Here is a 16,231-nt window from a genome sequence, read left to right as displayed (position 1 = left end):
TGAGCCAGGCGGGACGGACAACCATGCATTACGCTGTTGGCTAGGACCGAGCCTCTATAAAGAGGCTATGACTTTCTAGGGCAGAAAGGATTGTACATCAGAACTGAAGCATAGATACAAAATGCAGATTACTTTTTCGGCATTTCTTGCCCTCTGCATATGGAAGAGGTGATGTCAGACTTCATACCTAGCCCAGCTCAAGGGAGTTACAGTAGTCATGTATTCCCACCACTCGTTACTGTCGTTCACTGTGAGCCACTGTCATCATGGAAAATCAATAAAACCTAGGTTCAGCTCTGGGTGTGACCTTTGTTCCAATGAACCATCATCTGGGCTAGTCGTAGGATACCTTGGCTCCCCATCACTGCATATATGTTAGTTTCTTCAGTCTTGCCTTGGGTTGCACTAGAAGTGGTAGATTAGAATTAACTCACTAGAATCCCAATAACTTCTCCTTAGGATTATAAATATAAACATTCCTGAACCACAACGAGGATATACTCAAGAATTTTGTTATTAACATCTGAAAGTAGACTAAGATATTCCCTGTCAGGCTACACACAAAAATACTGCATGAAAATTACTCAAGAGCAGGACTCTATGGATTTAAGCAGTCAACAGAAAGACTAAAGAATACCCTAAGCTGACATACTCAACCTACTGAACAAATTTATCGAACATCTACTATGTTCCAGGCAATACAGTGGCAGTGGGATTACAGGCTAAATCTCTTCTTAAATCTCAGATTCTCAGGGGCTCCCAATATGCATGTGTATTCTGCTAAATATCCAGGCTTCCTACTAATGATCTCAGTTCTACTCAACTGCAGTTCTCCCCTGGGCTCACTTCAGCACTTACATTCATTTTTACTTCTAAAACAGGAATATGAAATTCCTATCCAATTGCAACTTCCCATTCTGATTTTATCATTTCCTCTTGAAAAACGTCTTCCCATGATTTTCTGCTTCTCAGTCTTAGGTCATGAAGTACTCAACCATCCAACTCAACTCTCACGACTGCCCATTTGCACAATATTCTTAGCAGTTCTCTAGATTCCCTTTGGTTTTGGGGTGTGTGTGTGTGTGTGTTCTTGTTTGGTCTTTATGCTACAGTAACCTCTCCAATTCCTAACTCTAGGCACCCTATACTGCTTCTGACTCTAAGAATGCAGAGAAGGCCTAAGCAACACTGGTTCTCACTTTAAAATCATGCTGTCCAGCTTGTTACCATGCTGTTCAGCTTATTATCTCAGTAACTCTTGGTTCATAGTCCCCATGACACTATGCTTTTATAGAGTCTCTTAATGTATCAGAAAGGGATTCTGTTCCTTAACATGCCTACATTCCCTTCTTTCCTTAAGTCTTTTGACTCTGCAATCTCTCCTTCCTATACATCTCCAGGCTGACTTCCTTGTTGTTCCCAAACCTATGCTTTTTCCCTGCTCTTGCTCTATATTGTGTATCTGCTTATTTATTTTGCCTCAAATTTTTATAATTTGCTTATAAACATGGTCATATCTCTCCACTGTAAATTACAATGTTCTATTCCATTTCTGCTCAAACTCCACTGAACAATTTACATGGCTTACAGTTTTGTTTCTATCTGCTGCTTCAACTTCTTCCCAAGTCTTTGTGTTGCTAATTCTTTAACTCAGCTGTTACATACATATATGCATACACACACAGAGAGACACACACACACATACATATAAATCTCCAGCATCTAGAATAATGCTTGGTACACTGATGGCTTAGTAAAGATTGACTGAACAAATCTTGACAATGTGACTTCCATTACTATTATTCTATTTAGACTACTGCCTGATCTTGACCTCCAAATCCAATTTTCTCATATCTGTATTCAATTTCCATCCTCTTAGTTGACATATTTTCTTTAATGGTTTATCACATTCCTTTTCTGTCTCCTCCCTTCTGCTTCTTGCTAAATGCTACCCAAGTTCTATGCCTGCCTCTTTCCTCATTTGCCATTTCTCCCTATTCATCCCTTTGGCATTAATCCGATTATACTTCTCCAACTACAGCCTCTCTTGAGGTGACTCCAAACTTCTGTCTTCAGTCCAACCTTGCAGTTTCAGTTCCACATCCCCAACTACCTGCTAATTGCCTCCGCCCAGACATTCAGCTAGAATTATAACTAAAATTGTCTGCCTTCACCAGTACTCCTCTTCCTATGGTCAAAAGACCAAGTCAATATCACTCTGCTTCCTATGTCTGCTACTCTAGTCTCACTGTTCTACTTTTCCTTCCTCATTCTGTCTGTCTGAAATTATGGCACACTGTCATCATATTAGTCTTCCTAAAGCTTCTTTCTCCCTTTCTGTCTCCATGTACCACTTCTGCAAAACTCCAAAGACCAAATAAAGTAAAAAAATTTTGGTCAATGCTACTGTCACAATGTATCTTTCCAAATTGAAATCCAGTCCCCACTGTGGTTGTACTAAGAGGCAGGGCTTTCTGGAAAGTGACTAAGTTATGACAACTCTCTATCTCTTAAGCCATGTAAGAACACAGCAACAAGAACCCACCTATGGACCAGAGTGTGAACCTTCACTAAAGGCTGAAGCTACTGCTGTCTTGAGCTTCAACTTCCAAGCATTCAGAACTGTGAGATAAATTTCTATTATTTATAAACTATCCAATGAAAGCACTTTGCTATAGCAGCTGCCTGAATGGAATAAGAGAGCCATTCATTGATCACCTGACACATTTGTTCCTAAAGAACTTTCTTATTTTCTGTTGAAGCTTTTTGCATATTCAAACTATATTTTATTTCTAAAAGTAACTTATTATTAGTTTTTCAAAAAGAGAAATCATGTTATGATTACCAGTAACTAAAAAAAGTAACTAATACAGATGGCAAAAATCAATTTATATTATTCCTCGGAATCATGTAAAGCAAGGCACAGCAATAAGATGTTATTCATTCAACAGCTGCTTCCAGACACTCTACCATGAACGGTTCTGAAATAGAATATGGTGGTTAAGATATGTGAGGTTGCTTTACTCAGGCCCTTTATGAAACAAGCAGATAACAAAAGAATTTCAAAATCTGGTAACTACAAAGGCAGAATTAGTATAATAAAACACAACATAGCTCTGAAGGAGTAAAGTACCATAGAAAGAGTAAGCACATCAGAGAGAGCTTTTCCTGGTAGGTGAGACCTGAGCTAGGACCTATGGATGAAGAGGAGTTGGACTGAAAAAGGGCCAGTAACATACACTCTTTACAAACAGCAGAGAAAAAGCTCAAGATGACATAGTTAAGGCACAGCAAGGCAGACAGACTAGCTGGCATATGGTGATACAAAGGAGGATGCTTTAGATGAGACTGGGGAAGCCAGAGAAGAGAGGATGCAAGGTCTAGTGAGGGTTTGTGGGAAGAACCTTCCAATAAATCTGAAGCAGGACTGATAGGCTAGAGAGGGTATGATGGTAATGAGTTCTGGAACAGTATCAGTTCCAAGTGAAAATATTTACTAGCTTTGCTGAGGGCAGGTATCTAAAACAGTAAATGTGTATTTCCCTAATTCATGCTACACTGAAATTGCTCTATGACCAGCACAACCATCCAAGTATAGATGCAGCCCTAGCATTTTACATGTAGGTTGCAAGTTTGTTTAAGTAGCTTTTTCATTCAATGATATCCTCATTTACTGAATGCCTATTATGGGTAAGGCACCACAGATAGGAGTCTGCTTTCAATTACCTTGAAATAGACCTTCAAGGAATAATGACATTTGATGAACATCATCAAAACTAAAATGACAGGGGATAATGAGCATAACTCAACAGGCTGGCCTCTATAGTAGTGATGTATCTGTTCAGACAGAAGCACAGAAGTATCTGGAACAAGAGAGGAGGAGAAGAATGAAGAATGTCAGGGTTGGAGGACAGAGTAGTAAAAGCTAATTCTAGAGAGGATGACAGTGGAGATCTCTAAGGTTCAAGAGACTGGGGACTTTATCCTTAATTCAGTAAGCAACTGATTTGACTAATGATTTTAAAAAGACTGTCTACCAAGTGAAAAATAGTTTAGAAGGGAAATGAATAAAATTAACACTACAAATGAAAAGATGATAGCTTCAACTAGGATACTGGCTCATACACACAAAAAAGATGCTGAAATATCTAGAAGGTAAAAACATCTACTGGAATTCATGGGCAGGGGAATGGACAAGACAGAAGAATCTGGCTGGCTTGGTTTGTGGCTGGAGTAGCTGATAGATGATAGGGATGAGTGGAACCTATCTGGGAGGGGAGAACATGAGGACTGATCATGTTGGCGTGCTTATGAGATGGGTATGTGAAATAATGAGATAGGTCTTTATAGTTCTCTTTCCTAGGCTCCAGACCTTACTAAAGATAGTAACTAAAGTTGCAAGAATGGTTGAAATTGCCTGAGAACTGCTCAGTGAGAAAAGAGGGACCAGGTAGAGCTAGAAAAATACCCATAAAAATCAAGTTTTACTAAAATTCCTTTCTTCCAAGTTACAACACCTAGTATACAGTTCTACTTTAAAATCAAAAGCATTTATGTGATTATTTGCCTGTCTTAACTGGCTTCCAACACCCTAGGAGGCATGGAGTGTATCATCCATGTTCAGTTCCTAAATATTACAATGTAAAGCTCAGTGCTACCCAGATAGTAGCCTTTCAGAATGTTTGCTAGAGGCTTAAGCAATCATGCTTTTTGCCCAAAAGATATTACACTGTAAATGATATATTTAAATCTGACTCAGCAAAAACAGTAACAAATAATGTATTAAATGGACCAAAAAAAGAACTCCTTGAACAGACATTTTTCTACAGATATACAAATGGCCAGTAAAAATATAAAAGATGGTCAGTATACTAATTATCAGAATCATAATGAAATATCACCTCACACTCAATAAGATGGCTACTATTAACAAGTGTTAGCAAGGACATAGACAAACTAAAATCCTTGTACAATCCTGGCAGGAATGTATAACAATGTGGCCACTGTGGAGAATACTATGATGGGTCATCAAAAAAACTGAAGACAGAATTGAATTATCTTATGATCCAGAATTCTACTTCTGGGTACATATCCAAAGGAATTAAAGAAGGCTCTCAAAGAAGTATTTATTTGGCCATGTTCAGAGTAGCATTATTCACAACAACCAACAGCTGGAAACAACCCAAATATCTGTATATGCACGAAAGGGTGAATAAAATGTTCTGTATTCACACAATGGAGTAGTATCGAGCCTTAGGAACGAAAGAATTTTGGCACATGCTACAGTATCAATAAACCATGAGAACATTGTACTAAGTGAAATAAACCAGTCTATATACATATATGAGGTATTTAAACTCACAAAAAGAGTATAAAATGGTGGTTGCTGTGGACTGGGGAAAATAAAATACTTAAGTCTGAAGTCTATGATAACTCTAGGAGATCTATACAGATTTACTCATTTCTCTGGGTTATTTCTCAGAATCTAAAAGAGGTATACATGTTAGTAAACATTCTTTTGTTAATCTGCCTGTACAAGTAGTCCAAGCTAAGAACTCATGACAATTATTTTTTCTTCCTTACAAGTAAATAAAGATTTAGTGTTTACTTTTAAAAATGTCTGATTTCTTCTGTAGACTGCTGATCAATACCAGCTCATTTGGCTTATTTGCTATCCACTTATGTGACTGTGAAATGAAATAAAGCATTCTGGTTAAAAGGTAAACCTTGCTTTTTTTCTTGTTTCCCTTGGTTTATACACAATTCATTTAAGTTAAAAAAAAAAAAAAAAGACAAATCAATTCACAAATATTTACCAGAACCAGCTACACAGTAAGAGTGGAGTTTAAGAATATACTTACCTGTACAAGTGTGTCCAGTGTAAAGATGTGCTCCCCTCGAACATTGTAGAACTTCACCATGGCACTCTTTAGAAGAGGTCCATTGGGGAGCTCACTGAGCTGAGTCTGCCTCTCCATCCCAGCAACCGCCAGTAAGTCTCCCTGTGTGCACCACTGGGCCACCACCTCTGAAACCACACAGAACAATAAGCGTGGGAACATGCCGTTATGTTTCTTCAGAAATTACAACCATGGATACATAAGCAAATACAATAGTGGTTTCTTTCCTTCTCGCTTATGAAGGTAACAATGATCCTTATCTTTGAAGACATGAATGGGGACTGCAGTTCCTTGGAAACTTAACTAAGTGAGGTAGAAACCCAAGCATAATAAAGTTGGTTTGTTAAAGCTAGGGACTGAGGTGCATAACTATAATCTCAGCTACTTGGGTGGCTAAGTCAGGACTATTGAAAGTTTGAGGCCAGCTTGGGCAACACAATGAGATGCCACTGAATAAGAAGAAAAAGGAAGGGAAAGATGAGCAGTAAGGGAGAAAGTTGGCATATTAAATACCAACCTCCAATACCAGTGTTCCTATAAATGAGATTGTAAAACTGTTTTTAAAAGCAATTTAAATAAGACAACCTATGCCTGTACAACACCTTGTATTAGTGCTTTCCCACTGTGTCCATCACTTTCAGAGGGAACTGAAAGCATTTTAAATGCTCAAAATAAAAAGTTAATAAGCCAAATTAAAAAATTAAAGGAAAAAGCAAAGTCCAAATTTATTCATTTGCTATCTGGGTGCAAGTAGGTAGATAAAAATGAGATATTGGACATACAGACATATGAAGGCCCTGAATTTAATTTGATACTTGATAATGTTATAGCACATCATCAATGAAACATCATTGTAAAAGAAGATAAATATTCCTGCTAGGTGTAGGTAATATTTGTCAAACAAACATTCACAATGGAAATGCAATGATCACCTATAAGCCAATAACTGTCAAATTGCTGCTAATGGTTTGCTTATCCCAATTACTCCGTTTTTGTTGGTAAAAGATTCATGGCAATTGCTTTTTCTTAAGATCCTAAAGTCATAATCTGTCTTACACAGAGATGTCTGAAATCTAGATCCAAGCATCATTTTGCAGAGACTGGTCTGAATTTCAAGAAGGTGCTCTGATATGTCCAGTATATATTTCAGAGCTAGGGCTAGAATTTATCAGCTCTATTCTCTGTCCAATCACAAGTGATCATAATGCTTCTCTGTTTCATGTATGGAAATGATTCCAGTGTGTTATAGCTTGTGTCTGGGTGTCCTCCCAAAGCTTCAAGCAATCATGGAGGCAAATGAATCTAGCATTTGTGATTGGTTCATTATTTAGTGTTGGGATTTGTCATGTGAGTGCTGTACTCAGCCAGAGGTGGGTAGCCAGCATACAATATAAGAGAGGAAGGTGTGATTTTCTCTTTTGTGCTTTTTGCTCTTGTTGCCTTTGGTACCTGCCACTGCCACAAATGGCTGATTCTATGCCATGCCACCCCACTTTGGAGCCAGCTAAGTATGGACTGAAACCTCCAAAAACTGTAAGCTAAATAAACATTTCCTTCCCTAATTTTGGCCATCAGGTATTTTGACTCAGTAATGAGAGAAAAGTAACCAAGACAGAATTTGGTACCAGTAGAGTGGGGTTGTTCCTGGAACTGTACCTGACTATGTGGTTCACAGATTTTGGGAATGGCTTGTGGGAGAGTTTGGAAATGCTGCCTGAAGGAGGAGACCTGGAACTCCTTAGGCTGTTCTACACAGGAGATTCTGGTCAGAGCTCAGAAGAGCAGAAAATCAGTAAAGATCAGGCTCGGGAGGTTTCTGCCAGGAAGAAGGACCTCACTGGTTATTGGCATCCAGACAATGTGTGTTATTGTTTGGCAGAAAGTTTGTCTACATTTTGCTCATGTCCAGAGACTTTGCCTGAGACTGAGGTTAAGAGCAGTGGACTAATTAATCTGGCAGAAGAAATTTCAAGGCAGTTGAACATTGAGGTGATAGTATGGCTATTGTTGGGGAATTTTAGCCAGATTTATGTTGTGAATCAAGAGCAAAGAGCCCAGTAGAATGATCTGAACACTGTGAATTTGGCGAAGTAAAAAGCTCCAGTAAAGCTGTGGACTGCAAAGATAGAGGTGAGGTCTCTATTGTTGAGAAGGAAGAGAATAAAAAAGATCACCTTAGGGCATCACCAGCTACAGTACGTCCCCATGCTTTGCAGACTCAAAACTACAAAAGTGAAAGATTTTTCTTGGAGGATAAAGCCATAGACTTCCATGTTCCAGAATGACAGTGGTGGCCACAGAGGTTTCAAAATGGTGGTGGTCACACCAGGTTCCACCAGGCCATACCAGAATGGAGGCAACATAGAGAATTTGTTCCTCAAAATCAGGTTAAGAGTGCCCAGTCATCCAGGCACTAGAATCCCACAGCCAAGAGGAAGGCCTGGCTACTGCGCCAGCTGGCAGCAGTCCTTGGTGGCATCCAGTATGGTGTTGGTTTTAAGCACATACAGAATGCACAAGTTCTGAGGTTAAAAAGGCTTCCACCCTGATTTCAGAGGGCCTGGGAAGCCCGACATTGTGCCCTTGAGAGGGCAGTGTGTGAAACTGTGAGTGTGAAGCCAAAGGTATGATGGAGAACCCAGAAGTTAGGAAAAGTCAGGAGAGTGGATCATCTAAGGAAATCTTCAAGGAGCAAGCAAAGGGGGCCTAAGAGAGAAGCCATGGGAGCTACAACCACCAAAAGTGCCGTAAGGTTGGAGTCACTCAAGCCTTTTGGAGCTCACAACCATATTGCTTTAGATGCTGAGCACATGGAACTCCAGGACTTAATATTTGCCCTGCTGAATTTTGGACTTGTTTTGGTTTCAATCCTTTGTATCCCTCTGTACCTTTTTAAATGGTAATGTTTATCTTGTACCATTGTATGCTGGAAGTGTTTCATTTTGTTTTTATTGGTACAGGGAATTATAGCTAAGAGTTTGCCTTGGTTCTCAGAGGAGACTTGGGACTTAGACTTTTCAGCAATGCTGAAACTGTTAGGATTTTGGCAACTCTTGGAGAGGGACTAAAAGTCTTTTGCATAAAAGGATATACATGAGTCTTTGGGGGGGCCAAGGGTGGAATGTTATAGTTCTGTTATGGTGTCTGGGTGGCCCCCCAAAGTCTCATGCAGTCTTGGAAAGCCTTCAGAAGGCAGCTGAGTCTAGCATTTGTGATTAGTTATTGTCTAGTGCTGGGATTGGCAGTGGAATGCTGTACCCACCAAGGGGTGGGTAGCCAGCATACAATATAAGTGAGGGAAGAATATGTGACTTTCCCTTTTCTTTCTTGTTGCTTGTGGCTGCTATTAACAGCTGCCTCTTAACCATGCCACCCTCCCTTGAAGCCAGATGAATATGAAATCAAACCTCCAAAAACTATAAGCTAAATAAACTTTTCCTTCCCTCATTTTGGGTGTCAGGTATTTTGTCTCAGCAATAAGTGGAAAAGTAACCAAGACACAGTGTTAGTACCAGTGCAGTCTGAAGTCACTAATACTCTTCCACTTCCCCTCAAAATTGGAGAGCGTTCCCTGAGGCAAGCTGGCCCCCCAGTTCAGGGCTTTCGCATCAACTCAGCCAGAGCAGAAACAGAGGGCTAAATTGACATAGTAATACACAAATGTAGAATGAAAAACCTCTATTCATCTGAAATTGTGAAAGCATAAACAAAAGGACTTTTTCTGTATAAATGAATTTAAATAAAAATCAAAAAATTAAAAAATAAAGAATCAGTTCAATGCTCTGTGTGTCTTATTCAAGATTTTTAAGGTGAAGAAAGAAGCTGGAGGATTTATGCATATATTAACATTACTCTAGCATATTCAATGCCAGATCTAGTCAAGAGAAAAGCCTGATCATGATCACAAAACTGAAATGATTTTCTCTGGATGGCAATATTAGTTACACAAGGAAACCAAAAGGAGAAGCAATGAATAGCAACAGTCAAAGTGTTAACAACAAGACAGTCTGAGTTCTTAAATAGGAATGCTGCTGTGATATGGTACAGATCACAACATATCATATCTCTATTTCTGTCACTCCCAAGCACTAAATTCGCAGTTCTCCTCATCCAACTTTCAGTGAGGAACTATAACAATTATAATTTTTTTGTCAGTACTGATGATTGAAACTCAGAGCATTTGTTTGTATGTAAGTCCTTCACACTGACCTATATCCTTATAGTCCTCTTTCTTTTTGAGACAGTCTTGCTAAGATCCTTGCTTCAGCCTTCTATAGGGCTGGGATTACAGGCATATGCCACCAACCCAACTCCTTTATTTTGAGACAGGGCTCATTAGGTTGTTAAATTGCCCAGGTTGGGCTCAAACTTGCCATCCTCATACTTCAGCCTCATAGAGAACTATGATTACCTGGCTTGTATTATTCTTTTTTTTTTTAAAGATTGTCTTAATTATGTTAAAAAGTAGTTTTGTCCAGGCACCATTGGTCTCAACACAGTCCAACATGCACAAGTGAGAATGAGTCCAAACATGTGCCAGCAAAATACTGAGACAGCTATTATCCATGAATGCAAGCCACTCTTTCAGAAAGAATAGGTTACACATAATACTGTGATTTTTGTTCTATTAATTACAGAATTAGCAGCATCAAGGAATAAGCAACCAATGTGGGCTCCTCTGTACTCCGTACTGACTATTCTTGGTCAAAAAGGTAGTCACTCCAATTAGCAGGGAATGGGCTGTAGCATAAGACCCTGACAAGAGGAACTCAGGAATAAGGAGTAAGAAAGAATAATTTAGGATTGTTCAGTGTTAACCAAAGTTAGTGTGTACTCTACAGGGACTGAATTCCTATGGTTGGGATTTAAGATAGTCAAATTTGTGAGAAAATCAAAGTAAAAGCAAATTGTCCTTCATTTTTCAGATATACTAGGAAAAAGAAGAGGATAAACCAGCCTGCACATAATCAGAAACTTTTTGTAAGCTATGTCTGCTTAGTTTATTAAAACAAACCTCTAATATCTCTTTCCATGGTTTGTGAAATGACTTTGCTTAAATTCCTAAAGATTTCATTCAAAGATACAACCTAGAAGAAATAAACAAATGCTTTATTTAGCAGTTGTCCTATAACTCTCCTGAAGCTCCTGGTATTGAATGTCCCTGCTCTGGTTTCTATCTGAAAAGCCCTGTGCTAAGCTGCAGTGCTCCTGGCTCACACGCTCTGGTTTCCATCTGAAAAGCCCTGTGCTAAGCTGCAGTGCTTCTGGCTCACGGAGATCTCCACTGGTTGATGGCAGTTATCAGCCGAATGCTGGAGGAGGGGGAGCCCAGCTGGAAGAGGCGGGCCACTGGGGTGCCTTACCTCAAAAATTCTCTCTTGAAAACCAAGTGTAGTGGTACATATCTGTAATTCAAGGATTTGGAAGGCTGAGGCTTCCAAACTGGCAAACTGCAAATTCAAGGCCAGTATGGATTACACAGAGAGACTTTGCCTCAAAAACAAAACCAAGCTGTTATGGTTTATGTCTGGATGTCTCCCCAAAGCCTCATGCAGTCATGATGGCAGGCTTCTAGAATATGTGAATAGGGGCTGGGGATTTAGCTCAGAGGCATAAGCGCCTGCCTTGCAAGCAGGCAGTTGTGAGTTCAATCCCCGGTACCGATGAAAAGGAAAAAGACAAAAAAAAAAAAAAAAAAAAAAAAATAGAATATGTGAATAATTCAATGTCCAATGCTGGGACTATGGGCATGAGTGCTATACTCAATTGGGTGTGGCCTATATATAATATAAGGGACAGAAAGAGTCTTCTCTCAATGCTCTTCCTTTTTGCTCTTGTTTTTGCTGTCTTCCGTTGTCATGAACTATTGCCCTCTGCCATGTGCCACTCTGCCTTGGGAGCCAGCTGAGTATGGGACTGAAACCTCCATGAGCTGTGAGATAAACTTTTCCTTCCCTAATTTCAGGTACTGAGTTATTTTTGACTCAGCAATGAGAAAAAAGTAACTAACACACAGACCATAAACCAAACCAACACAACACTCACACTTGATTTTTTAGTGTTGGTTAAATGAATAAAAGGAGAAATTGCAAAACAAAGAAACAAAGCCTGAAGGTTTGGTTGCTTTCATTTCAAGACCCGTGTGGGACAAAATGAGAGAAAAGTGGCTCTAACTCTGAGATATGTGCTGGTTTGGTTAACAGGATCAGATCTAATAAAGGAATTATTTTTCCCCAAGAACAATATAAAAGTCACAACAATGGGTAAAACCCTCAATGCCTAAACTAACTCATTACTGCTTTTATGATGTGTAGATGTCCTCAAAGCTAAGTTACTCAGGAGCCTACTTCTTTAGGCAACTTTATCATCAATGGCTGCAAAGCAAAATCAGAGCTGCCCTCCAGAGTTGTCCCTGCCCAATAGGATCTGCAGTGAAAAGGAGGGGACAGGTAGTAGAGCAGGTAGCTGGTCATAGGGAGAAGGAGAGAGCTACAACTCTAAGTTATATATGTGACACAAATTATAGTCCTGGTGACAAAAGCATCATGAGTCACCCTCTTCCCCTGGAAAAGTTCTTGGAGACAGTAATAGAGAAAGATCAAGGTGATCAGAGATCCTTTTGGTCTTCCTCATGAGACAACTGACCAACCCATCTATAATAGGATAGATGACTAGGGCCATCTTTGATAGCATTTCTGCTTCTCTCTTCCCAGTACTTACTAATATAGACTATAAGACAGTGGATATAAACATAAATTTCAAAAACAAAAGTTACTGCTGTTCATATATATATAAGACTGAGTCCTTCAAGTATTGTGATATACAGAACAAAAGAGAAAACACCTGAATAAGGTACCTACTGAATGTGTCTAGTTCACTTAATCTAATTTTTTGAAATTAGGAAGACACAGTACAAATGCATCTCCATTCCAGAAAGGACTAAATAATTAAAAACATGTTGGGTTAGATTTAGATTTTTAGTTAGGCAAAGACCAGAATGCTCAATTTGGCTAAATTTTAAAGTACAATTTAAGTTAAAAAACCTTCACATTTGGAAGGGCTACTTGGGCTACCTCTCTAGTGTGTCCCTGTTCCTATATTGCACATTTGGTAGGAATGTGCTAGAAACTGCTCCAACACAATGTGATTTGAGAGAGTACAAAATTACATTCTAAAGGCAGAATAATACTTAGAAAAGTATGAGCTGGGTATGGTGGCACCTGTTTCTAATCCTAGGACTTTGGGAGGCTGAAGCAGGAGGATCAAGTGTTACAGATCAGTTTGAGCTACACAGTTAAGAACCTGCCTCAAAATACAAACAAACAGACAAACAAATACCTTTTATCTTGATGTGGTATTACATACCTATAATCCCAGCACTCAAAAATTGAGGCAGGAGGATTCTTTCAAATTTGAGACCAGCCTGAACTATATAATGAGACTCTGTCTCAAAAAAACAACAAAACAAAGCAACAACAAAAAGAGAAAACTTTGTAAAGAATAAAAGAACCAAATGATAATTGATAGAAAATAAAATTTAGGATTTTTTTAAACCTAGAGATAGGTTCTCAAAAAATAAAAAAAAACATTAAAACTTGATTTTTTTTCAAGAAAAATGCAATTTAGAGTATTAAATACATAGGGGGACTTCTGGTGACCATCTATATATTTTATCTCCAAGAAAGACAGACCATGCACAAGATAATTTACAGAAAAACACAGGAATTTCATTATCAGTTCCAAAACACTTACTCAGCTCCCAATGCTGTCTATCTGTGGAACAAAGGACTTCTACATAGTTTCTGTCCCAAAGAAGTTTACAGGTTAAATACTTCCCTACAAGTCCTGTTCTGAAACTACAGAATGGAATATCCAAGAGAAAATATAATTTGCTTCTAAAAATACTTTATAGTTTTAAAATAGGATTAGTAAGTGCTTTGGCGGTTGTGCAGATGGGTGCAATACAGTCCTGTCAACCAAAAGTTACATACATAGATTTGGCTTTTTTATGTCACTGTGATTCCTGAAAAATTCAGACAAGCAACAGCAGCAGCAGCACATGGCAGTGATTCTCAAGACTGATGGCCAGTGCTGTAAATAGTTGCAAGAATGTCCTGGTTTATAACCACCTCCTCATTCATATCATAGTAGGTACCTTTAACATTAAAGACCAATGGCAGTCCAGGAATTAAATTGTAAAGTCTTTGTAAATTGCATCACTCAACCCTGAAAAGACAAACTATTTATTTCAAATAACACATCAAGGTCAAATGTCAGACTCTTGAATTGCAAAACTAAAAACATTCCCTATGCTTGTGCCCCCTAGTTTTCTCTTGCAATATCAACATTTCACAACATTCATCTGGAAAATGTCAGCACTTGATTGCTGGTCTTTGCACCCATGCTCTGGTCTGGCAACTGTAGAATCTCTGCAGGTCTTTCAAGGTAAGTTTGTTGCCTGATGACTGGTTCCTTAATAAGCCTGCCAGATTCTTACAATTACAGGGGCTTCTGTGTAAATGATGATTTGCTTACCATCTCTGCTTCAGAACAGCAGGTACTGCCATCCATGTACTATGCAGACACAGTGTGTGCCAGATGCAACACACCATGTACCTGGGTGGGCCTTTCTTGTCAGAGTGAGGAAAAGGGCAGGTGAAGATGGGAGACTGAAAGTCAGAAATGCCATTCAAGATAAGCCTAGCTACAGACTTTTCAGATAAGCAGGAAAGCTAAAGGCAATAATCTTCATTAACAGACTCCATTAAGCTCAAAGAGATCACTGCAGAGGACAAGAATTAATAAGTATTGGGTATTTGACACCACCCAGAAGATAAACTGTGCGGAGTTGATTCATGAAGCTGGAGCATAGCAGCATTTTGTACCTTTCAGCCCTGAGCGGATAACAGTGGGAGACAGGTCATCATAGTTGTTCATTAAGCTGATATCTCCTGAGGTGAAGCTGACAGTGAGCAGAGGCTTGATGTTCTGTACTGGGATGGGGTATGCTGCAGGACCATCTGTGGAAACACAAGCACAGAGTTAAGAGCTGGCAACAAGCATGAAACCCAATCCAGGTGCCCAATGCTGCACTTTTGCATTATGCCTTAAAAACTGCCTGATAATGTAGATTTCATTCTGGACTGGGTTGTAACCAAATAAAGTAAGCACTTGGTACCACTTGGGAGTCACACAGGCCACCAGTGGATCACTAACATAGACTCCTTTAGAATGAGAAACAGGACATGCAGTATTTATCTGTAGAGGCAACTGTTTAGGTGGTGAGAGTGGTACAGTAAATTCATTAACTTACATGTTAACATGTTAAGTTTCTAATGATATGTAAACACAAATTATTTTAATGTTATACAATATTCAAGCATGGAAGGAGGGATAGGAATGTCTTTTTAATTCTGGTCTAACACACAGAGAAAAGTTGCTTTCAATACTAAATGTCCTTTCACTGAATGTTACAGGCAATAAGCAGCATAGCAGCCACAATCAGTTCTTCCTTTCTTAAATTTTTGCCATAACAGACATCAGACCTAGGAAGAAGGCTGAAGTTGGGTGCAGACCTTAAAACCCTCTGCTACCTCCACAACTCATGGGCAGTGTAAAAAGACAATACTACTTCCAAAGGAGTACTCAGGCACAACGGGCTGTGGACTGGTTTTTACATGTGTTGAAAAGATAAAATTTCCTCTATACACCTGGTAAGTCAAGGCTCTTTCAGAAGGCTTCTATAGGTGTTGGAGCCATGCTTAGCTCACCTTCAACAGCCATCAGGGAAGTCTGACGTTCATAGGAAAACCCTAATCCCACTCTTGTTTTATACTAAGATAATGTATTTCACCTTGCTCTCTGCTCAAATCCTCTAGGTTGCTAGGAATACCATTACAATTGAAAGATGAGTACTAGTCATCTAAAGTACTTCACTTATTCTGAGGTTACCTGGTTACAGGAGCATTAGGACTGACTGCTGTCTTTGACTCTAGACTTGCTCTGTAAACTCAGTTGCTAGCCCTTGTTTCTCAGTAATAAAACAAGGATGAGTAAATATAGATTCAACTTACTACAGAGGAGTTCTGTTTTAAAAGTATGCTGAGTCCACGTTATGAAGATACTGACTTTATTACTGAGGCTGTAGAAATAGAACCAACACTTTGTTCAAGGCTATTATTCACTAAGGAAAGGGATAGTTACCTCACAAATTGACTTGTGTCTATGAGAAACTCTCTTTACTGCCAATCTTACTTTTTTTCTTATGGGAACCACACCTTTGTCCACATACAAGCATGTAATTAAAAAGTACAATACATCACTTCTCTGTG

The 16,231-nt window shown here is 39.1% G+C and overlaps 1 protein-coding gene across 3 annotated transcripts in view; it reads right to left on the bottom strand.

The window, feature by feature from the left end:
* Positions 1-16,231, bottom strand: part of Tulp4 (TUB like protein 4) — a 199,148-nt gene that overhangs the window by 41,656 nt on the left and 141,261 nt on the right. For all 3 annotated transcript variants that reach the window (XM_003468440.5, XM_063232955.1, XM_013151089.3), the window contains exons 5-6: positions 14,786-14,920; positions 5,862-6,028 (exon numbers count right to left, since the gene is read on the bottom strand). In XM_003468440.5, the coding sequence (XP_003468488.1) occupies positions 5,862-6,028; positions 14,786-14,920 (302 nt within the window). The remainder of the gene's footprint in view (positions 1-5,861; positions 6,029-14,785; positions 14,921-16,231) is intronic.

The sequence above is a fragment of the Cavia porcellus genome, unplaced genomic scaffold (assembly GCF_034190915.1).
Source record: "Cavia porcellus strain 051 isolate PalLab524CR breed Dunkin Hartley unplaced genomic scaffold, mCavPor4.1 scaffold_22, whole genome shotgun sequence".
NCBI classification, from domain to species: Eukaryota; Metazoa; Chordata; class Mammalia; order Rodentia; family Caviidae; genus Cavia; species Cavia porcellus.
The sequence above is the reverse complement of the archived record's forward strand: the minus strand, read 5'-3'. Positions and strand labels throughout refer to the sequence as shown.